This window comes from Brassica rapa, chromosome A05, assembly GCF_000309985.2.
Source record: "Brassica rapa cultivar Chiifu-401-42 chromosome A05, CAAS_Brap_v3.01, whole genome shotgun sequence".
NCBI classification, from domain to species: Eukaryota; Viridiplantae; Streptophyta; class Magnoliopsida; order Brassicales; family Brassicaceae; genus Brassica; species Brassica rapa.
Genome location: NC_024799.2, coordinates 24649250 through 24673811, shown reverse-complemented (window position 1 = coordinate 24673811; position 24562 = coordinate 24649250). Strand labels below are relative to the sequence as shown.

Below are 24562 nucleotides of genomic sequence, written 5' to 3'. Positions count from 1 at the left end.
TTATGAAGAAACTAAATTATTTTGTCGAAAACAAAGCGGTGAAGGTCAGTGTAAAAAAAATATATATATAATTCTTACAAGACATATAATTGTTCAAGTCACAAATTTCAGATTTGAAAAAATTACAAAAAATAGAAAACCATAATAGATTTGGGAACCAAAAGTAAACACATAACACATGATAAAACTAAAGTTAAATTAAAATACATAATATAACTTGAATTATGTAAAAATTTTAGTAAAATAGTTTTTGTGTTTAGATCACAAAGTTTTGATGTAATAGTATGATATCATTTAAATTTTTAAATATGGCTATAATAATTACCCAAAAATATATCTTATTGCCGCTGATAAAAAAAGATATATTTTATTGTTATAACAAAAATTGGTTAGATAGCTTGCACAACAAAATATAGGTAAGTTCCACCCAAATTAATCGATGTATCTACATTAAAAAAAATAACAACCAAACTAAAACAAACTTCTAAAAATACTCATCATTTACTTTACTATATAATTCACCAAGACTAACATAATTTCAGAATCATCTTGTTCACGATCTAAAAAAGACTAAACTAATACATATTTCACATTTGTTCTAATCATATATACATTATGAAAACTCAAAATTTTAAAAATTCATGCACTATTTTCATGATAGTAGCTATATGTATAATGATGTTTTCGGCACAAATTTCTCTTTCAACCGACGTTGAGAAATGTGTCAAACATTGCATCTTGAATCAGTGCATGAAAGTATCCATAAAACCAGATCCAACAACTTGTGAAATAGATTGCAAAACGTTTTGCAATAAACAACTAACAAGTCATGAAGAATATATTGTTCCTAAAACTAAAAATAGTGGTGTTGTCGAGGCTTTTAAGGATTACGTGTGCAAACATTTAAATACATGTTTTTAATAATTAGTTTCAAATTTACAGTCTTCCATCATCTTCTTGTTTCTTACATATTAATATATATACATATATATATATATATATTTATATTTATATTTATATTTATATTTATATTTATATTTATATTTATATTTATATTTATATTTATATTATATTTATATTTATATTTATATTTATATTTATATTTATATTTATATTTATATTTATATTTATATTTATTTTATACTTATATTTATATTTATATTTATATATTTACACTTATATTTGTAAATTTATATATTGTATATTTGGGTGTTTGATCTAACATAATTATATGTATGTTGTCATTTTAAATGTAATCATGAAAGGTATATTTTATTTGTAACAAGTTTTTGTGTGTTTTAATAAACATTTAATATTCAATTACAATAATTATATTCACAAAATCATATTACAACAATTGCAATAACCACCGCAATAACAACCAAGTTAATAATTCATGTTTTGGTTTTAAAGAACAACAGTTATTCAGGGTAGTTTGAATCAGAGACACAAAAGAACCAACTCCTTTACATTACTACTATGCCATTAACACTTTGGTTTCACAAGTTAAGTTGTAAGTCATAACACTCATGTACATTTGTCAGGTGGCTGAGTAATTACTATTAATATAAGATTTTGGTTTAGTTCACCTTTTGGTTTTAAAGAACAACAGTTATTCAGGGTAGTTTGAATCAGAGACACAAAAGAACCAACTCCTTTACATTACTACAATGCCATTAACACTTTGGTTTCACAAGTTAAGTTGTAAGTCATAACACTCATGTACATTTGTCAGGTGGCTGAGTAATTACTATTAATATAAGATTTTGGTTTAGTTCACCTTTTGTTTTTCTTAGACTTGTTCTTTAATGTGTAGATGATGTTTAGTAAGAGTGTTCGAATTGTTACTGGTATACAATACTATATAGACCAAATTTTGATAAAAAAGCTCTTATTGTTCAATTTCTTTACAATGACGGCATATACATATATATTAACTGCTCATATATATTTATATACTATTACACATTTGCAAAGATGACATATACACATATATATATATATATATATATATATATTATTTTTGAACCGCTTAGATATAGTTTTACGTGAGATACCATTCTCTTACACATTTTAAATGTATATTTATGAAGAAACTAAATTATTTTGTCGAAAACAAAGCGGTGAAGGTCTGTGTAAAAAAAAAATATAATTCTTACAAGAAATATAATTGTTCAAGTCACAAATTTCAGATTTGAAAAAATTACAAAAAATAGAAAACCATAATAGATTTGGGAACCAAAAGTAAACACATAACACATGATAAAACTAAAGTTTAATTAAAATACATAATATAACTTGAATTATGTGAAAATTTTAGTAAAATAGTTTTTGTGTTTAGATCACAAAGTTTTGATGTAATAGTATGATATCATTTAAATTTTTAAATATGACTATAACAATTACCCAAAAATATATCTTATTGCCGCTGATAAAAAAAGATATATTTTATTGTTATAACAAAAATTGGTTAGATAGTTTGCACAATAAAATATAGGTAAGTTCCACCCAAATTAATCGATGTATATACATTAAAAACAACCAAACTAAAACAAACTTCTAAAAATACTCGTCATTTACTTTACTATATAATTCACCAAGACTAACATAATTTCAGAATCATCTTGTTCACGATCTAAAAAAGACTAAACTAATACATATTTCACATTTGTTGTAATCATATATACATTATGAAAACTCAAAATTTTAAAAAGTCATGCACTATTTTCATGATAGTAGCTATATGTATAATGATGTTTTCGGCACAAATTTCTCTTTCAACCAACGTTGAGAAATGTGTCAAACATTGCATCTTGAATCAGTGCATGAAAGTATCCATAAAACCAGATCCAACAACTTGTGAAATAGATTGCAAAACGTTTTGCAATATACAACTAACAAGTCATGAAGAATATATTGTTCCTAAACCTAAAAATAGTGGTGTTGTCGAGGCTTTTAAGGATTACGTGTGCAAACATTTAAATACATGTTTTTAATAATTAGTTTCAAATTTACAGTCTTCCATCATCTTCTTGTTTCTTACATATTAAATATATATATATATATATATTTATATTTATATTTATATTTATATATTTACACTTATATTTGTAAATTTATATATTGTATATTTGGGTGTTTGATCTGACATAATTATATGTATGTTGTCATTTTAAATGTAATCATGAAAGACATATTTTATTTGTAACAAGTTTTTGTGTGTTTTAATAAACATTTAATATTCAATTACAATAATTATATTCACAAAATCATATTACAACAATTGCAATAACCACCGCAATAACAACCAAGTTAATAATTCATGTTTTGGTTTTAAAGAACAACACTTATTCAGGGTAGTTTGAATCAGAGACACAAAAGAACCAACTCCTTTACATTACTACTATGCCATTAACACTTTGGTTTCATAAGTTAAGTTGTAAGTCATAACACTCATGTACATTTGTCAGGTGGCTGAGTAATTACTATTAATATAAGATTTTGGTTTAGTTCACCTTTTGTTTTCCTTAGACTTGTTCTTTAATGTGTAGATGATGTTTAGTAAGAGTGTTCGAATTGTTACTGGTATACAATACTATATAGACCAAATTTTGATAAAAAAGCTCTTATTGTTCAATTTCTTTACAAAGACGGCATATACATATATATTAACCGCTCATATATATTTATATACTATTACACATTTGCAAAGATGACATATACACATATATATATTATTTTTGAACCGCTTAGATATAGTTTTACGTGAGATACCATTCTCTTACACATTTTAAATGTATATTTATGAAAAAACTAAATTATTTTGTCGAAAACAAAGCGGTGAAGGTCAGTGTAAAAAAAAAATATATATAATTCTTACAAGATATATAATTGTTCAAGTCACAAATTTCAGATTTGAAAAAATTACAAAAAATAGAAAACCATAATAGATTTGGGAACCAAAAGTAAACACATAACACATGATAAAACTAAATTTTAATTAAAATACATAATAATTATGTGAAAATTTTAGTAAAATAGTTTTTGTGTTTAGATCACAAAGTTTTGATGTAATAGTATGATATCATTTAAATTTTTAAATATGACTATAATAATTACCCAAAAATATATCTTATTGCCGCTGATAAAAAAAGATATATTTTATTGTTATAACAAAAATTGGTTAGATAGCTTGCACAACAAAATATAGGTAAGTTCCACCCAAATTAATCGATGTATATACACTAAAAAAAAAACAACAACCAAACTAAAACAAACTTCTAAAAATACTCATCATTTACTTTACTATATAATTCACCACGACTAACATAATATCAGAATCATTTTGTTTACGATCTAAAAAAGACTAAACTAATACACATTTCACATTTGTTGTAATCATATATACAGTATGAAAACACAAATTTTGAAAAACGCATGCACTATTTTCTTGATAGTAGCCATGTGTATAATGATGCTTTCGGCACAAATTTCTCTTTCAGCCAATGTTGAGAAATGTGTCAAACATTGCATCTTGAATCAGTGCATGAAAGTATCAGGAAAACCAGATCCGACAACTTGTGAAGTAGATTGCAAAACGTTTTGCAATAAACAACTAACAAGTCATGAAGAATATATTGTTGGTAGACCTAATGTTCTTTTAGTGACTGTTAAGGATTACATTTGCAAACATTTGAATACATGTTTTTAATAATTAGTTTCAAATTTACAGTCTTCCATTATCTTATTGTTTCTTGCATATTCAATTTATATTTTTTTTTGGGTGTTTGACTTGACATAAATTATATGTATGTTGTCATTTTAAATGTTATCATGAAATATATATTTTATTTGTAACAATTTTTATTGGTGTAAATAAACATTTAATACTCAATTTTTAATAATTATATACACAAAATCATATTAGAACGGTTGCAATAGCCAGCGCAATAACAACCAAGTAACATAATTCATGTTTTGGTTTTATAGAAGAACACTTGCTGAGGGTAGTTTGAATCAGAAACACAGCATAACAACTCCTTTACACTACGACTATGCCATTAACACTTTGGTATTACAAGTTAAGTTGTAAGTCAACACACTCATGTGCATCTTTCAGGTGTATGAGTAATTACTACTGATAGAATATTTTGGTATACTGCACCTTTTGTTTTCCTTAGGCTTGTTCTTTAATGTATAGATGATGCTTAGTAAGAGTGTCGAGTTGTTACTGATCTACAATACTATATAGATCAAAATTTTGGTAAAAGAACTCTTATTATTCAAGTTCTTTACAAAGATGATATATATATTTGTTTTTGAACTGCTGAGATATATCTATATACTATAATAAAGTTGGTTTTTCTCTCATCTAAAGACAAATAAGCGAAGGATATGCCAAATATTGACACGCATTATAAATTTTTTTTAAAAAGAATAAATTGTCTCATATTTTCATTTTTTGGTATTTAGATCAAATCTATTAACAAAACATTAAATTTCCTATATAATTTATAATGAGTACATTATTATCAATTCAACCAATTTTTTTACATCAATCATTCTATCCACATATATTATTTTAGCAAAAATACATAGTAAAAAAAATCAAGGATAAATAGATAATTTCATATAAAAAAAGATTATTTAGGTTATTTAAGATGTTTCCTCAAATCAAGTTAAAAAGGTTAACCTCAAGAAACTCTTTTTTTTCGGTTCCAGATTTAATCTAAGAAAGAAAAAAAAAGAAACTATGGAAAAACATAATCAATAATTAATACATAAATAAAAAGAAACAATGGAAAACAATAATCAATGATAATACACAATCAACGAATTTAAAAAAAAATCAAATTCACATTGAAAACCAAATACAAAAAAATATTTTAGGTTAAAATACATAATATAAATTTAATTTGTGAAAATTTTAAACAACAATAAACGAGTTAATGATAATACAATCCAAAATAAATAAAATTAAAATATAAATATAAATAAAAAAATAAAAAAGAGGGAAATCATCTTACAATATAGTTTTTAATTTAATAAAAAAAAAACAATAATTCAGAGAGCTTTATTTTACTTCTTTGTCACCAACATCAAGTTTAGAGAAATTTAAAAAATGATAAAAAGCATAACAAACAATTAATACATAATAAAAAAATAATTTAAACTAAAAGCAGTTTAAAGAATAACATGATATAACAAAAAAAATTACAAATTTAGTATAAATAAACAATATAACTTACGCTTCTTAAGATTTTAGTTAACAACTAATAATTTAATCTCTACATAAATTTACATTTAAAATGTATAAGAGAATGGTATCTCACGTTTCATCAAAATCACACAAACAAAAAATATATATTTTATTGTTATAACAAAAATTGGTTAGATAGCTAACACAACAAAATATAGGTAAGTTTCACACAGCTTAATCGATGTATATACATTAAAAAAAGAAACAACAACCAAACTAAAACAAACTTCTAAAAATACTCATCATGTACTTTACTATATATAATTCACCAAGACTAACACAATATCAGAATCATCTTGTTCATGATCTAAAAAAGACTAAACTAATACACATTTCACATTTGCTGTAATCATATATAAAGTATGAAAACTCAAATTTTGAAAAAAGCATGCACTATTTCCTTGATAGTAGCTATGTGTATAATGATGCTTTCGGCACAAATTTCTCTTTCAGCCAATGTTGAGAAATGTGTCAAACACTGCATCTTGAATCAGTGCATGAAAGTATCCGAAAAACCAGATCCGACAATTTGTGAAGTAGATTGCAAAACGTTTTGCAATAAACAACTACCAAATCATGAAGAATATATTGTTGGTAGGCCTAATGTTCTTTTAGTGACTGTTAAGGATTACATTTGCAAACATTTGAATACATGTTTTTAATAATTAGTTTCAAATTTACAGTCTTCCATTATCTTATTGTTTCTTACATATTCAATATATATATTTATATATTTGGGTGTTTGATTTGATATAAATTATATGTATGTTGGCATTTTAAATTTTATCATTAAATATATATTTTATTTGTAACACGTTTATGTGGTGTAAATAAACATTTAATACTCAATTACAATAATTATATTCACAATATCGTATTACAACAGTTGCAATAGCCTCTGCAATAATAACCAAGTAACATAATTCATGTTTTGGTTTCAAAGAACAACACTTGCTCAAGGTAGTTTGAATCAGAGACACAACCTAATCAACTCCTTTACACTACTACTATGCCATTAACACTTTGGTATCACAAGTTAAGTTGTAAGTCAACACACTCATGTGCATCTCTTAGGTGTCTAGTAATTACTACTGATAGAATATTTTGGTATAGTTTACCTTTTGTTTTCCCTAGTTAGGCTTGTTCTTTAAAGTATAGATGATGATGCTTAGTAAGAGTGTTTGAGTTGTTACTGATATACAATACTATATGGATCAGAATTTTGGTAAAAGAACTTTTATTATTCAACTTCTTTACAAAGATGACATATATATTTGTTTTTTGAACCGCGCAGATATATCTATATACTATAATAAAGTTGGTTTTTCTCTCTTCTAAAGTCAAATAAGCAAAGGATATGACAAATATTGACACACATTATAAATTTTTACAAAATTAGTAAAACGTCTCATATTTTTCATTTTTTGGTATTTAGATCAAATCTATTAACAGAACATTAAATAACCCATATATTTTATAATTAATACTCTATTCTCAATTCAACCAAATTTTTTTACATCAATCATCTATCCACATATATTATTTTCGCAACAATACATAGTAAAAAGGAAAGAAAATCAAGAATAAATAGAAAATTTCATAAAACAAAAAAAAAGATTTATTTACGTTATTTAAGATGTTTCTTCAAACCAAGTTAAAAATGTGAACCTTAATAAATATTTTTTGGTATCAAATTTAATCTAAGAAAGAATAAAGAGCAACTATGGAAAACATTAATCAATGATTAATACATAAATAAAACAACGGATAACAATAATCAGTGAAAATACACAATCAAATAATTTAAAAAAAATCAAATTCACTTTGAAAACAAAATACCAAAATATATCAAATACAACAAAAATAGTTTAGTTTAAAATACATATTATAAATTGCATTTTTACAATCCAAAAAACAGACACTATATAAATAATATGAAAAAGACAATAATCGTAAAATTAAACTATGTGATCTAAAATAAGACAAATGTACAAAAATACCTACACCTCCAAAATTAAAATAGTCCCATCAAAGCTCTTAAAACTATATCAACAATCCTATTATGAATTTTAATTGACGAAACAACACTAATGCCAAATATCATAATATTAAACAATTTTAATATAAAACAATAAAAATAAGAAAATAAGAAATTTTTGTGAGTCACACATAAGATATAAAATAAAATTTTAAAATACAAACAAGTGTTAAAAAAATATCTAATATAAACAAATTTTCCTCGTGAATCTTGGTCCAACTAATAAAAAAAATTAGAAATATATTTGAAAAAATATAAGATGGAAAAATAATCAACGATGTATGTACTGAATTTAACCTATATTTCTATGCATTTTTATTTACTTACTTTTATAACAAAGAGGAACAAAAAATAAATTTTTTAAAAAATACATCAATTAAAAAGAAAATTCACAGACATGTCATTTGTTACTTTGTAACAAGAACAACAAAAAATACGGAAGATGAATATTATCTTCAATTGCAAATAAACCAATTTTGTAAATATATATTAAATTAAAAATATTATTTTATTATTCTTAATTCCGTAGAGGGTTAAACCAACATTAGTTTTAACTCAAAAAATTAGAGTTGAGAGACATTGTTGAACGGTTCCATAAGTATTCCCCACAAGGATACAAAAACCAAAGGCTATTAATATCCTCAAGGGTTGTATCTTGCGAATGGCAACAAGTTGATCCTTATGCTCTTCGGTAAAACGCTCCTCAGCTATCACAGAATCATCATCTTCTTCTTGTTCTTCCTCAGACTGCTTTATTCCTTCTTCGTGTTCCAGCTCCTCAAGCCTAAACAAAACGTCTGGATCAAGAAACAAGTCTGAAACTCCATGATCATCATCAAGCTCTTGATGAGCCACGGTGTATTTGTTCCTCATTACCCTAGCTTCTTCCATAGAAATGCAACTGAGTCTCTCTCTTTGATATAACAGCCTCTCGCACGCAACATTCTTCACAGAGATAACACCTTCCTCACTCCTCAAATCACTAATCTTAAACCCCACTTCTTCTTCTTCTCCCACTCCACCATCCATCTCTTCAATCAATCTCCAGTCTTCTTCAGACACTTGCATCAAATCACTCTCGTCACAAACAATCAACAACGGTCTGTCCACAAACACAGCCTTCACACTATGAAAAAACACAACCTGATCCGCAACGCTGTAACCACATGAACCAGAAACATCCAAAAAGAACAACACAATAGCATCCCCAAGATGACGAGCCAAAGCGTCGACAACAACATCGCAATCTCCAAACACAGGCTTATCCAAAACCCCATCAATCACCTGACACCTCATCGAACCTTCATAACCACTAAAACCCACATCGAAAGCCACAGACTTTGCACTAAAATCAACGATTCCGTTAACAAAACAAGCCTTGTCCGCATGAGGGTAACCAGAAACCAACAATGTCGGCACGTCCGGATCAACCAAAGGAAGCTTCATCATGTGCTGCCTCAACTGCTCGAGGTAAGCTAAGCCAGGAGTGATCTCGTTGACAACGCTAAACATCCCGAAAACAGCGCTCGCTTTCAAGGCTTTACACTCTTTAACCGATCCACCGAACTCGAGGAGGTTCGCGTAGTCGTTAGCGATGTTTGCGATCAAGTCTTTGGCGGTGTTGACTTGACCTAGGGAGAAGCTGTAACGATTTTTGTCGAGAACGAAGCGGAGGAGGTTAATGTAGAGAGGGTGGATGTCTTGGAGGAGAGGGAAGTCGTGGAGGATGGTGGAGAGTTTGTTGCGGAAGGTGAGGTGTGTGTTGGTGACGTGGCGGGTGTAGAGTTTGCGGAGACGGTTGAGTTTGAGACTCTTGTCGGAAACGCGGGAATGGTTGAGGTGGTCGAAGAACTCGTTGCCGATGGGGACAACGTTTATATGTTTGAAGTCAAATTGCATTGTTTGTTGTTTGTTTTTGAGAGAGAGAGAGAGAGAGATTCGAAAGGGGTAGCTTGTAACTTGCTTAAGGATGATGATCTAAGTAGGATTAGTGCAAATCTATTATGAACAAACAAAGATTTCTAGTTATTATTTGATTTATTTTCATATGATTTAATTTTTTTGATTTCGTTACTTATTTATTTGCTAAAATTATTAAACTTTTTCCTTTCTTCAGCAAATAAAAAAAAAGGAAAAAAAAGAAGGTAAAAACGGGTCAAAGCTAGGCCTGAGACGGATCGGATCGGGTATCCAAGCAATTTTAAGGTATCCGAATCGGGATCCTTATCCGGCGGATCCATAATCTTACTATCTTTATCCGGATCCGGAGTTCTCGGATATCCAAATGTCGGATATCCTTCTAAAAATTGTAATATCCGGCGGATATCCGGATCCGGATTTGGATCTTTAAAATAAATAAAAATAATATTAAATATATATGATATAATTAAAAAAAATAGATATCATTCATTGCGTTTATATCATACACCAAAGCATGCCGACCCTGTGAGAAACACAATAAGTCAATAAACTACAAAACACTTTAACTAGTGTACAAATGCAATACATTCGAAGACTTCTAGAAAAAGCACCTCAACTGCGTTGTATTGGGTTATAATTGCTTCATAAAAGTTGTTGTCTGTCTTCAGGCCATTTTGTCCACACTTTTCTTCCGATAAGAGCTTCAGCAGATTCATTTGCTGATACGCCACCAGGTACCACACGACTATTGGATGATACTGCACGAATATCACCGACAGCTGATTAAGAAACAACATAAAACAACACAACGGATATAAACAGAAGAAAGCACACTAATGACTAAAAGAGAAGACTTAGAGATTGGAATGTCTTCTGTTTCTTCCGGGAAGCTGAGAAAGTTGGACTAGGAACAACATCGAAACCCTGATTAGTTGCATGTCTAGAAGGAACTTGGCTTCCGCCTCCCTGTCTCCAATCTCTGGTATAGTTCCAATGTACAACATATTAAGATAAACGGAAACTCATGATGATTCAACATATTAAGATAACAACATTTTTTGGTGATAGTTTAAATTGTTACTAGAACATACAACATATTCTTCACGTGTGTAGTGGTCGCAATGTCGGCGATAGGCTAGAAGATAATTAGTTTATCATAGTTTTTGTTCTTAATCAACGCTAGTGACCACACTTGGAACATCTCAACAACATTCTTATTACCAATTTCTTAACATTAGTTTATTAAAAGCAACAATTTATTTGATACGCGGTGATAATTAACACCTCATCACCATACAGATAGGATCTAATTATTTGTTCTCATAACGTTTAACAAGCCTTAAGAGGAGTTCCGCAAAGACAGCGGTTGTGAGCGAATACATATGATTTAAAGGACTGAAGGAGACCACCGCGTGGGATTTTTCCACAGAGACGATTGTGACTAACGTTGAAAAGCTTCAGACCGCGTAGCTCGATCAGCTCCCTAGGAAGGTTCCCGAAGATTCGGTTATGGCTCAGATCCAAGTCAACTATGCCCCTAGCGAACTGAACCTTGGAGAGATCGAATTCAAACATATTCCTCGACAGATCCAATGATACTGTTGATTTGTTCCGTCCGAAAAACATCGAACCATCTCCTGTGAAACTGTTTTTCGACAGAAATACTCCGTTAAAGTCATTCTTTGACAACGACTCCGGTATGTTTCCTGCCAGGGCAACGTTAATAACTATCAAATGGAGTAGTATAATAATAGTAATAATTTAGTGTAGTTCATTAAAAATAATTAATATTTTTAAAAATCCCTTTAATCGGTTATATGTCCAACATTTTATTAAAGTTATAATTAGGAAACTAAAATATATACCTGAGAGCTTTGATCAAAAGATATTAGTTACCTGAGAGCTTATTGTTAGACAAGTAGAGATTAGGGACTTCGCCTACAAAGGAGCCGAATGAGTTCGGTATAGAACCGGTTAGCTTATTGTGTTCGACTATAATGGTCTCAAGCATCGGCATCTGGGAAAGCGAACCGGGAATAGGACCGGTAAACTGGTTATAGGAAAGGTCCAAGAACCTTAGCTTTTTGAGCTCGCCGATGTTATCAGGAATTGGACCGGAGAGATTGTTATGCCTTAAGATGAGGGAGTCAAGGTTCTTGAGTTTGGTGATGGTACGTGGTATGTTTCCGGTGAGATGTGGCAAGTAAGTTAAAAAAAGTGAACGGAGTTCAAGGAGGTCGCCGATTTGGTCAGGGATCTGACCATAGAGTTTGCTGGAAAAGAGAGAGAGGTCTGTGACGCGGCCGTTAGTGCATTTGACGCCGCTCCAGGTAGTACAACAGTCGGTTTGAGGATTCCATGAGGAGAATTTTCGTGGGTTGTTAAAAGATTTCTTGATTTGAAGGAGGGCATTTTTCTCGACTGAGTTGCAGCTGTAAGAGGATGGGAGAGAGATGAAGAGAATGGCGAAGAAGATAGAGAGATGAAGAAGGAGCTTCATTGTGGTTTGAGTGGGGTTACTTTGTCGCATGGATGTAGGGAAGCTATTATATAAAAGTGATTTTCAATGGAACACAGCTGTGTAATGTTACTGAATTTGTACAACTTGTCCAAAAGTACATTGTAATTTTCTTTAAATGTTTTAACTCGGCAAAAACGTGATTAATGCATCTTACTATTTTGAGTTTTGAAAGTTATGCATGTTGTTGAAACATGTTTGATTCTTGATTTAATCATTTACCCGTACGTGCATTGGTCACCTCCACGAACGCAATGTGTCATGTGTGTATGGCATAGCAAGTACAATAATTCAAGTATATTTGATTTTCGGTCAGACTTCCAGAAAAAATCATTTTTGAAGAGGAACTTGAGTTGAAATAGCGAAAAAATGGAAGACAAAAAAAAAGTGAGAGTGAGACTAAAATATGGAGAAAAGTTATGTGAGTAAACAAGATTTTTGAACATTCGAAAAATTAATGCAAAAGAGTCGTATATACTAAAATATTTAAGTAAACATACGACACTTCTCAAAATATGGAGAAAAGTTACGTTAGAAATTCAATCATTTCATATGAATGCAGCTAAAAGAGTCGTATATACTAAAATATTTAAGTAAACATATGACACTTCTCAAAAATAAATTTAAACGTGTTAAAATCTATGTTTTTCTTTGAGCAAATCTATGTTTATTATATAACAACGGACGTAATAGTGACCATGTGTCGAGACAAAACAATAATACAATAGCCAAGCAAATGAATATTAGTAGAGCCCACCACTTTCGAAGGCTAAGAGCAGCATTAACCGAGTATGTAGAAAGGTTTTTAGGAGAAAGAGGGCCCACAAAAATGAGGGAACCGAGGAAGAAGGGAGTTAAATGTAGCCAAATAAGAAACGTATGCAGTTGGGTTTTTTTACTGTGCATAGGCTCCACTGACATGTGGCGGTCCGCGATTGATTCTTTTTTAATTTTTTTTTTTTTTTTTTTTTTAAAATCGGCCAAAAGGAAAAAAAAAAGAAAAATTAGAAACCCATTTGGGTATTTGGGTTAATCATGCTCTAAACCAAACCTACAAGGAGATTAATATATTTACATATGACCCCTTCCCTTTCAAAGAAGTTGTGTTCTTGTTAAGTTACCATGGCTCCTTCCACTCTAAGACCTATGGAGACAGTCCATGATTGCCCTGCGAAACTCACCATTGTGCAGCAGAAAGGAGGATACATACATGTAACCATGATCTCACTTATGAGCCTGGCCATGCTTTTTAAGCTCCAAGACAGATTGTTTCTGTATGTATCCACCATCCTATCAACACCAATCACACTCATACAATCAGCATCCAATGTTTTTAAAAATTTGTGACAATGATGTTTTTTTTTCAACTACAGTTCCATACTTTAGTCTTCCTTCACAGAATGCAGCAACTGCATAGTATGGAGATAGGAATGGAAGTGTTGCAACTGTACTGTTGGATGAAGATCCAACCATCGAATCATGTAACCCTCCTACTATATTTACAAGACTTTTTTAGGTTTAAGTTAAAGCAAAGAAAAGAAGAACAATTCAATCAATACATGGGGATGCAATCACATATATCCCTCGGACGGATTCTGTTAGTTGATATGGCTCTCAAAAATCAGTCTAATCCTAACACTTGAACTTAACTCGTGATACTACAAAGAGTATCTTTGGTTACCTTTTCATGCATGCACTCTATATATTAACTTGTGTACGTACCACAGAGAACTTATATCAGATGATGACAAGTTTGTTAGATGTTAGATGAATAGCATGTATGATGTGTTATTATTTTTATGTCAAGTGTGGTTCATCTATCTTATATATTATTAAAGATCTCTTCCAACTATCGATATTGGTACATTTTGTGTCTAATACCCTTCCTCGAGATGATGACTCTTTGAGTATCAATCTCGGAATGCTCGGGCAAGGATCAATGAGCCAACTTTAGACTAGATCGATGTGGATCGGGTTAGACTGCGTGGATCAGGCTCTGATACCATGTTAAGCTAGTTGGGTTTCCAACCTAAAATCAATTGGTGCTAAGAGGAATAGAATGATCCATCTATCTTATATATTTCTTATGATCTTTTCTAACTACCAATATGGGACACTTTGTCTATTACAAAATAGTTTACTTACTTTCCAAAGAAAAACAGTGTGAAAAACTACGTTAATAGTGATGTGTAATGAATGAACTTCCCAAAAACGGTTAGGATATAAACAATACAAACGGGCAAACAAGTGGATACTAGAGATACCCACCACTTTTGAAAGCAAAAAGAATGTTATTCTTAAAAAACGAACACTTAAAGAAAGAACAAATGATACAACATCATTAATTCATCCAAGGAATAATTCATTTGATAAGCAGTGATAATTAACACATCATCATCGTACAGATAAAACGTAATTATTTGTGGTCACGCCATTAAAACAAACTTAACAAGCCTTCTTAAGTGGGGACCCACAGAGACAGCGGTTCTCAGCGAACTCATATGATTTAAAGGTTTGAAGTTGACCACCACGTGGTATTTTTCCGCAGAGACGATTGTAACTAATGTTGAAACGCTCGAGATGTAGCTGAGTCAGCTCCCTAGGAAGCGTCCCGAAGATTCGGTTATGGCTCAGATCTAACATAGCTAGGCTCTTACCGAACTTAATCTTGGAGAGATCAAACTCAAACAAGTTTCTCGACAGATCCACTTGTACTGTTCTTTTGTTCCCTCCGAAAAACATCGAACCATCTCCTGTGAAACCGTTTCCCTTCAGAACTACTGCTTGAAAGTCCATCTTTGACAACGACTCCGGTATTTTTCCTGCCAGAACAATGTTATTGAATATATTTTATTAAATCATCAATAATAATAATAATGACAATTTGGCGCTGAAAAAAATTAATAATATGATCTTTAAAAATAATTCATATTTTAAAAAATTTCAAATTAGTGTATCTATAGATCCAACATTTAAACCTAAAGTTATTCTTCACCTCATATGTTTCAAAATATCAGGTGTTTTGGTGAAGTACAATCATTAAGAGAATATTTAACCTTTTCATAACTATTCATAAAAATGTTTGCATAAGTGGTCAGATAAGTGTAAAAACTGCATACAAATGTCAAAACTACTTATATTTTGTAATAGGAAAAAAATTTTCTAAACTACTTATATTATGAAAAAGTATAATAAAAAAAATATTGGTATACCTGAGAGCTTATTGTTTTTCAAGAAGAGATTAGGGACGCTGCCTACGAAGGAACCGAAAGAGTTCGGTACAGGACCGGTTAGCGAATTGTTGTCGGCCTGAAAGGTGTGAAGCTTAGGCATCTGAGTAAGCCAACCGGGAATAGGACCGGTAAACTTGTTAAAGGAGATGTCCAAGAACGTAACGCTTTTGAGCTCGCTGATGTAATCAGGAATTGGACCGGATAGTTTGTTCCACCGTAAGAAGATGAAGACGAGGTGCTTGAGTTTGGTGATGGTGCGTGGTATGTTTCCGGTTAGTTTCATGTGACTCATTTCGAGTGTACGGAGTTCAAGGAGGTCACCGATCTGGTCAGGGATCTGACCGTAGAGGGTTCTGTAGTTGGCCATAGAGAATAATGTGACGCGGCCGTTAGTGCACTCGATGCCTGTCCAGCTTGTACAACAGTCGGTTTGAGGATCCCATGAGGAGAGGAATTCCGTGTTGTTAAAATGTTTCTTGATTTGAAGGAGAGTGTTTTTGTCTTTTGAGTTGCAGCTGTAAGAGGATGGGAGAGAAGAGATGAAGAAGATAGAGAGACAAAGAAGGATCTTCATTGTGATTTGAGTGGTTATTTTTTTACGCAGTGAGGCATGGTTCCAAAAGCAATAGAACTCAAAAAAACTATGTCTGTCTGGTTCCTAGACACAAGGAAGACCAATTATTCTCCTCTTATTTTGCAAAACATGAACCTAAATAAATGAGCAGAGGCTTAGTCGTCTACTACATATACCGTATGTTCGAATCTTGGTACGGTTAGAAGTCCTCCGGTTCGCTTCAATGTTTCATCAATCCAATATCCACGTCTCTCTCTCGTAAGATTATTTTAGTATGAAGTGTATGCAATGTTCATATTTCATTTTTGTGTGCATGCATGATATGAACTCACTTATGAGCCTAGCCATACTTTTTGAAGCTCCAAGACAGAGTGTTTCTGTATGTATCCACCATCCTATCAACACCAATCACACTCATACAGTCAGCATCCAATATTTTTAAAAATTTGTGACAATGATGTTTTTTTCACTACAGTTCCATGCTTTAGTCTCCCTTCACAGAATGCAGCAACTGCATAGTATGGAAATAGGAAAAAGTGTTGCAACTCTGTTGGATGAAGCGACCCAACCATCGAAGCGTGTACCCCTCCTACATGTACAAGACTTTTTTAGGTTTCAGTTAAAGCAAATAAAAAGAACAATTCAATCAATGCATGGGGATGCAATCACATAGATCCCTCGGACGGATTCTGTACGGCTCTCAAAAATCAGTCTAATCGTAACACTTGAACTTAACTCGTGATACTACAAAGAGTATCTTTGGTTACCTTTTCATGCATGCACTATATTAACTTGTGTACGTACCCACAGAGAACTTATATCAGATGATGACAAATTTGTTAGATGTTAGAGATATGAATAGCATGTATGATGTTATTATTTTTACGTCAAGTCTAACAAAATACATGACTTACTTTCCAAAGAAAAACAGTGTGAAAAATTGCGTTAATAGTGGAGTGTAGTGTATGAACTTTAAAACGGTTGCTGTGTGTCAAGATAGAAACAAATACAACGGCCAAACAAGTGGATACTAGAGATACCCACCACTTTCTTCTTTTTTTTTTTGATCAAAATATACCACTTTTGAAAGCAAAAAGAATGTTATTCTTAAAAAAGAACAAATGATACAACAGCATTAATTCATCTAAGGAACAATTCTTTAATAGCAGTGATATTTAACACATCCTCATCGTACAGATAAGACGTAGTTATTTGTAGTCACGCCATTAAAACAAACTTAACAAGCCTTCTTAAGTGGGGACCCACAAAGACAGCGGTTCTCAGCGAATTCATATGATTTAAAGGTCTGAAGTTGACCACCACGTGGGATTTTTCCGCATAGACGATTGTAACTAATGTTGAAACGCTCGAGACGTAGCTCAGTCAGTTCCCTAGGAAGCGTCCCGAAGATTCGGTTATGGCTCAGATCCAACAAAGCCATGCTCTTACCGAACTTAACCTTGGAGAGATCGAACTCAAACAAATTTCTCGACAGATCCAATTGTACTGTTCTTTTGTTCCCTCCGAAAAACATCGAACCATCTCCTGTGAAACCATTTCCCTTCAAAACTATTGCTTGAAAGTCGATCTTTGATAATGACTCCGGTATTTTTCCTGCCAGAGCAATGTTATTGGATGTTCGGCTTGAAATTTATCAAACTGACACTTTTTGAGAAACAAAAGGAGTATGATTTACTAAATTATCAATAATAATAATAATAACAATGGTGCTGAAAATAATCAATAATATAATGGTGAGACTATGTTAAAGCTTACCAATAATGATGCTCTAGGTCTTTTAGTGAAAGTCCAGTGATTAAGAAAATATTTAAAATGTTTGCATAATTGGCGACATAATTGTAAAAAGTGCATACAAATGTCAAGACTACTTTAATTATATTTTGTAATATAAAAAAAATCATAAACTACTTATATTATGAAATAGTATAATTGAAAAAAACATATTGGTATACCTGAGAGCTTATTGTAAGGCAAGAAAACATTAGGGACGTTGCCTACAAAGGAACCGAAAGAGTTCGGTATAGGACCGGTTAGCGAATTGTTGTCGGCCTGAAAGGTCTGAAGCTTAGGCATCTGAGTAAGCCAACCGGGAATAGGACCGGTAAACTTGTTAAAGGAGATGTCCAAGAACGTAACGCTTTTGAGCTCGCTGACGTAATCAGGAATTGGACCGGATAGTTTGTTCCAGCTTAAGAAGATGAGGACGAGGTGCTTGAGTTTGGTGATGGTGCGTGGTATGTTTCCGGTTAGATTCATGGAACTCATTTCGAGTGTACGGAGTTCAGGGAGGTCGCCGATCTGTTCCGGGATCTGACCGACGACGCTGTCGTCGTTGGCCATAGAGAATAATGTGACGCGGCCGTTAGTGCACTCAATGCCGGTCCAGCTAGTACAACAGTCGGTTTGAGGATCCCAGGAGGAGAGGAGTTTCGGGTTGTTAAAATGCTTCTTGATTTGAAGGAGGGTGTTTTTGTCTTTTGGGTTGCAGCTGTAAGATGATGGGAGAGAAGAGATGAAGAGTGCAGCGAAGAAGATAAAGAGACGAATAAGGAGCTTCATTGTGATATGAGTGGTTATTTTGACGCAGTGAAGCTACTATATACCAGAGTTTTCATGGTTCTAAAAGCAATATGCTGGCAATATAAATCAATAACTATGTTTGTTTGGTTCCTGAACACAAGGAAGACTAATTCTTCTCCTCTTATTTTGCAAAACATGAACTTAAATAAATGAGCAAAGACTTAGTCGTCTACTACATATATCGTCGGTTCGGAATCAGGTTAGAAGTCCTCCCTCGTATGATTATTTTAGTATAAAGTGTCTGTGATTATCTTTTTTTTTTCATTTTTATGTGCATGATGTGAAATGTATTTACATATCTCGTGTTAATTAGCTAAAAACATCGTATTTCAAAAGTCAATAAATATTTTACTTTGAATGTGAAGAATTTTTATATCATGTTATTAAATAATGTGAACAACTTGGGTGTGCGTCGTTCCTCTAGTAATTTAAAAAGTGATCAACGAATATTCTAATGTGAATAAGATCTTGATTATAGCCCTAGGCTGCCATTTAATCAACTACTAATTATTATAGAAATAAACGTGAGTTTCATACCTGGCGGGAATCTACATTGTACGAGCCTACATATATTTTAGAATATCTTTATCAAAAATAATTTTAAAAGACTTCTCACAATTAAATTATCTTTATCAAGGATCTTTGATACAATGGCCAAAATCATTTTCAGTTCAGCTAATGAACCACTAATATACCCACCACTTTTAAAAGCAACAGGAACGTTATTCTTAAAAAAGAAGAACAAATGATACAACAGCATTAATTCCTCAGAGGAACAATTCATTTGATAAGCAGTGATAATTAACACATCATCATCGTACAAGTTTTTTTTGAGCAACCATCATCGTACAGATAAAACGTAATTATTTGTTGTCACGCCACTAAACAAATCAATTTAACAAGCCTTCTTAAGCGGTGACCCACAAAGACAGCGGTTGTGAGCGAACTCATATGACTTAAAAGTCTGAAGTTTACCACCACGTGGGATTTTTCCGCAGAGACGATTATAACTAATGTTGAAACGCTGGAGATGTAGCTCGGTCAGCTCCCTAGGAAGTTTCCCGAAGATTCGGTTATGGCTCAGATCCAACAAAGCCATGCTCTTACCGAACTTAACTTTGGAGAGATCGAACTCAAACTTGTTTCTCGATAGATCCACTTGTACTGTTCTTTTGTTCCCTCCGAAAAACATTGAACCATCTCCTGTGAAACTGTTTCCCGTCAGAACTACTGCTTGAAAGTCAATCTTTGACAACGACTCCGGTATTTTTCCTGCCAGAGCAATGTTAATGAATTTGATTTAGTAATCAATAATAATAATAATAACAATTTGGTGCTGAAAATAATTAGTAATACGATCTCTAAAAATACTTCATATTTTAAGAAATCTCAAACTGGTGTATCTATAGATCAAATAGTTAAATCTAAAGTTATACTCCGCCTCATATGTTTCAAAATGTAATGTGTTTTAGTGAAAGTACAATGGTTGAGAAAATTATTACTTGTCAAAAAATAATATTTAATCTATTCTAAATATAATTAACTCTTTCATAACTAATCATACAAATGTTTTCATAATTGGTCACATAAATGTAAAAAGTGCATACAAATCTCAAAACTACTTAATTATATTTTGTAATATAAAAAAAATTCCTAAACTACTTATATTATGAAATAGTATAATTGAAAAAAAATATTGGTATACCTGAGAGCTTATTATAAGGCAAGAAAAGATTAGGGACGTTGCCTACAAAGGAACCGAAAGAGTTCGGTATAGGACCGGTTAGCGAATTGTTGTCGGCCTGAAAGGTCTGAAGGTTCGGCATCTGAGTAAGCCAACCGGGAATAGGACCGGTAAACTTGTTAAAGGAGATGTCCAAGAACGTAACGCTTTTGAGCTCGCTGATGTATTCAGGAATTGGACCGGATAGTCTGTTCCAAGTTAAGAAGATGAGGTCGAGGTGCTTGAGTTTAGTGATGGTGCGTGGTATGGTTCCGGTTAGATTCAAGTAACTCATTTCGAGTGATTGGAGTTCAAGGAGGTCGCCTATCTGGTCCGGGATATGACCGACGAGCTTCTTGTCTTTGGACATAGAGAGTAACGTGACGCGGTCGTTAGTGCATTCGATGCCGGTCCAGCTAGTACAACAGTCGGTTGCAGGGCTCCATGTGGAAAGGAGATCGGGGTTGTTAAAATGTTTCTTGATTTGAAGGAGGGTGTTTTCCTCTTTTGAGTTGCAGCTGTATGATGGTGGGAGAGAAGAGATGAAGAGCATAGAGAGACAAAGAAGGAGCTTCATTGTGATTTGAGTGGTTGTCTTGACACAGTGAAGCTACTATTATAACAGAGATTTTGATGGTTCCCAAAGGAATAGAACTTTTTTTGTTTGGTTCCTAAACACAAGGAAGACCATTTCTTCTACTCTTATTTGTGAAAACATGAAGTTAAATAAAAAAGCAGAGACTTAGTTACTACATCTCCGGTTCGGAATCTTGGTACGGTTAGAAGTCCTCCGGTTCGGTTCAGTGATTTCTTCAAACTCCACCACCATTCCCATGCTGCAATCATTTCATATACATGCAGCTAAAAGAGTCGTATATACTAAATGTTTGAACAGTATAATATGAGGTTAATAATAATTGTTAGATGTTAGACAACTAATGAGTACAGTATAATGTATCTTTACCCCCACGTCATGACACTTTTCTCAAAGAAAAGGAAAACGTGTTAAAATCAATGTTTATGATATAGAAATGGAAGTGTTTCGGATGAATCGATCCAACCATCGATGCATGTACCTCTCCTTACTATATTCACAAGACATTCCAGATTACGGTGAAAGCAAGGCTAAAGAGCTCTAAAACATTTTCAAACTACAGAGAGATCTATTGTATATGAGTTAACAATGGAATGTAATAAGTGAAGTTCCCTGAAACTGTTGCTGTGTGTGTCGAGACAGAAACAATACAACGGCCAAATCAAGTGGATATTAGATATCCTCACCACTTTTGAAAGCGAAAAGAATGTTAAAAAGAACAAATGATACAACAACAACAACAACAACAAGAGGAGGAGATTTAAGACATATACGTGAAGACTCCTTCTCTTTGAGTTATAACGGAGTTGTGTTATGTTGGGTCACCATGACTCCTTCCACTCTACTCTATCGAGACCGTCCACTATTGCCCTGCGAAACGCATCGTTGTGGAGGATAAAGGAGGAGACGTGTCCACCTGTGACCCATCTCACTTCTGAACCAGGCCACGCCTTTTGAAGCTCCAACACAGAGTGCTTCGGTATGTATCCATCATCCTATACAAACCATATAAGATCAGATTCAGCAGCAGCAATGTTTCTCCAACTAAAAACTGTTGAAACTCTTGAGTTATAGATTGATTTTTCTACTTACAGTTGCAGCAACAAAGATAACAGCATCAGGGTTTTTAGGGACAGGGAAGCGAGTGACATCTGTGAGGGAGAGCACAGTTCTCATCTTCTCTCTGACTTCATCAAGAGTCATTGTTATCTGCTGCGCTGCAAGTTCTTCCCTCAATGCCTCCCAAGCCGTTCCATACTTTAGTATTCCTTCGCAGAATGCAACAACTGCAGAGTGCGGAGACAAGAAAGGAAGTGTTGCAACTGGTGTTGGATGAAGCGATCCAACCATCGAAGCATGTACTCCTCCTTCATACATTCACAAGACTTTTCAAAATACAGTGAGAGCTAGGAAAACATCATAGCTCACAAGTTGTTCTTAAACTTACCCATACTAAGCCCACAAACACCCATCTTTCCAAAGCCTTCCTCGGTGTCTAGCCAGTGAAGAAGGCTGCGGGACTCATCAATCGTTGCCCTCCCAAGTAAAAGAAGATCGCTAACACAGAGAAGCCTCGCTCCACGCTGCAGAAACGGACGCCTTCGGCCATATAAAGGGCTGCAGTGGCATTCATTATCTATGTTTGATCAAAAACATGGCAAAAGCTTCAAAAGCGGACAAAGCCAAAACGCTTTCATCACTGAGTAGAAAAGAGAGTCTCTTTCATTACCTTTCCAGCACCATTGTTGCAATGTTTTGCTTCACCAAAGGTCCACCCAAACGCAATCTCCTGTCATATGTATGATCCCCTGTGCCTACAACAATCCAAACCATAATAAAAAAAATATATCATCTTTACAAATTTATGAGCAACTGACGTATATCCACTGTTCTAAAAATATTTAGACGCCCACCTAGTCGGCAAATCAGACCTAAACAAAATGATTTTTCTAGAACGAATTTTTTAAAAATCGATCTAGGCACTCAAATGTCTGTGTAGACATCCGTCTAATCAATAATCCTATTTACAAATTTAAGAGCAACTGACATATAGCCAGTGTTCTAAAAATCGATTTGGACAATGACTAGTGGACAAATCAGACCTAAACAAAATGATTTTTCTAAAACTTTTTTTAAAAAAATTGGTCCAGACACTCAAAGCATCCGTCTAATCAATAATCCAGTATAAAATGCCTAGCTATTTCTTGAACATTGCATATATATATATATATATATATATATATATCAATCACAAACAACCAAGAAGCCACAACATTGTGTGCACAAATCAAGATCACATAAACAACTAAACAAACCCATTACACCACATATCAATTCGTTTCTGTTTCCATGGCGTTCGTTACCTGCAAGATGAACGACACAAGACATCTTCTGAGGAGGAACGTTTTTAGGAACAAGCCAAGCAACTCTCGCCGTGCGAGACTCGGGAGGCAGAGCAGCGGTAAGCTCGTCGTCACACGGAGTCTGGAAAACGCCTTCTCTGAGACGAGCGGTCTTCGTCTCCCAGACCGTCCTCCACACGGGACGCACCAACGGCGGCGGCCAGTTGTGACCTTCGACGTACATAGGGAAGAGCTGTTTAGCCATCCGCTCGAGGAGCTCGAGCTTGGGACCGCCCCAGCCTCGGGAGAAGAAGGGAGGGGTTATCCTCGTGCGGTGCATGAAGGCTCCGTAGACGTGGTCGATTACGTAGTGGAGCATTCCCAATCTGGCGGATACCATTGTTGAATGTGGATTTTTAGATCTGATGAGAGAGAGGGAAGCAGATATATCTTATGTTACTTTGTTGAATTGAAGAAAGCGTCGGAGATTTTGAGTTGGGATTCAAGGTTGTGGAATCGAAAGCAAACGCTAATGTTGTGAGGGATCGATGGAGAGAAATCTCGGAGAAGAAGAATAGGTGTGAGATAAGCGTGACGAAGCCGGAGAGAAAGACGATGGGAATAAGAAAACCGCAGAAGAGAGAGAGAGAAACGGTGGGCTTTTGTGACTAATCATATGATGTGTTGCCACGCTGTCATTGAATGGGTCCCCATTGTGTGTGTTTTGTCTTTCTTTGGAGATTATCCATTAAAAATACT

General features: G+C 33.2%; 6 protein-coding genes across 6 annotated transcripts; all 6 read right to left on the bottom strand.

The window, feature by feature from the left end:
• Positions 1-1009: 1009 nt before the first annotated feature.
• LOC103870273 (nucleolar GTP-binding protein 1) lies at positions 1010-11186 on the bottom strand. The gene is made up of 2 exons (XM_033291521.1): positions 3516-11186; positions 1010-1589 (listed from the first exon to the last, which is right to left on the bottom strand). The coding sequence occupies exon 1, from the start codon at positions 10194-10196 to the stop codon at positions 8853-8855; it is 1344 nt and encodes a 447-aa protein (XP_033147412.1). The 5' UTR covers positions 10197-11186; the 3' UTR covers positions 1010-1589; positions 3516-8852.
• Positions 11187-11409: 223 nt separating this feature from the next.
• Positions 11410-12754, bottom strand: LOC103870272 (leucine-rich repeat protein FLOR 1). The gene is made up of 2 exons (XM_009148391.3): positions 12114-12754; positions 11410-11923 (listed from the first exon to the last, which is right to left on the bottom strand). Exons 1-2 carry the CDS (start codon positions 12745-12747, stop codon positions 11547-11549), a joined length of 1011 nt encoding a protein of 336 aa, XP_009146639.1. The 5' UTR covers positions 12748-12754; the 3' UTR covers positions 11410-11546.
• A 231-nt stretch (positions 12755-12985) lies between these two features.
• On the bottom strand, positions 12986-17242 carry LOC103870269 (leucine-rich repeat protein FLOR 1-like). Its single transcript, XM_033291527.1, has 2 exons — positions 15948-17242; positions 12986-15557 (listed from the first exon to the last, which is right to left on the bottom strand). The coding sequence occupies exons 1-2, from the start codon at positions 16540-16542 to the stop codon at positions 15181-15183; spliced, it is 972 nt and encodes a 323-aa protein (XP_033147418.1). The 5' UTR covers positions 16543-17242; the 3' UTR covers positions 12986-15180.
• A 307-nt stretch (positions 17243-17549) lies between these two features.
• On the bottom strand, positions 17550-19611 carry LOC103870270 (leucine-rich repeat protein FLOR 1). The gene is made up of 2 exons (XM_009148389.3): positions 18516-19611; positions 17550-18156 (listed from the first exon to the last, which is right to left on the bottom strand). The coding sequence occupies exons 1-2, from the start codon at positions 19120-19122 to the stop codon at positions 17780-17782; spliced, it is 984 nt and encodes a 327-aa protein (XP_009146637.2). The 5' UTR covers positions 19123-19611; the 3' UTR covers positions 17550-17779.
• Positions 19612-19845: 234 nt separating this feature from the next.
• On the bottom strand, positions 19846-21777 carry LOC103870271 (leucine-rich repeat protein FLOR 1). Its single transcript, XM_009148390.3, has 2 exons — positions 20849-21777; positions 19846-20415 (listed from the first exon to the last, which is right to left on the bottom strand). Exons 1-2 carry the CDS (start codon positions 21441-21443, stop codon positions 20039-20041), a joined length of 972 nt encoding a protein of 323 aa, XP_009146638.1. The 5' UTR covers positions 21444-21777; the 3' UTR covers positions 19846-20038.
• Positions 21778-22037: 260 nt separating this feature from the next.
• Positions 22038-24441, bottom strand: LOC103870268 (protein ABHD18). The gene is made up of 5 exons (XM_009148388.3): positions 23825-24441; positions 23191-23275; positions 22909-23078; positions 22554-22828; positions 22038-22456 (listed from the first exon to the last, which is right to left on the bottom strand). The coding sequence occupies exons 1-5, from the start codon at positions 24201-24203 to the stop codon at positions 22283-22285; spliced, it is 1083 nt and encodes a 360-aa protein (XP_009146636.1). The 5' UTR covers positions 24204-24441; the 3' UTR covers positions 22038-22282.
• Positions 24442-24562: the final 121 nt, after the last annotated feature.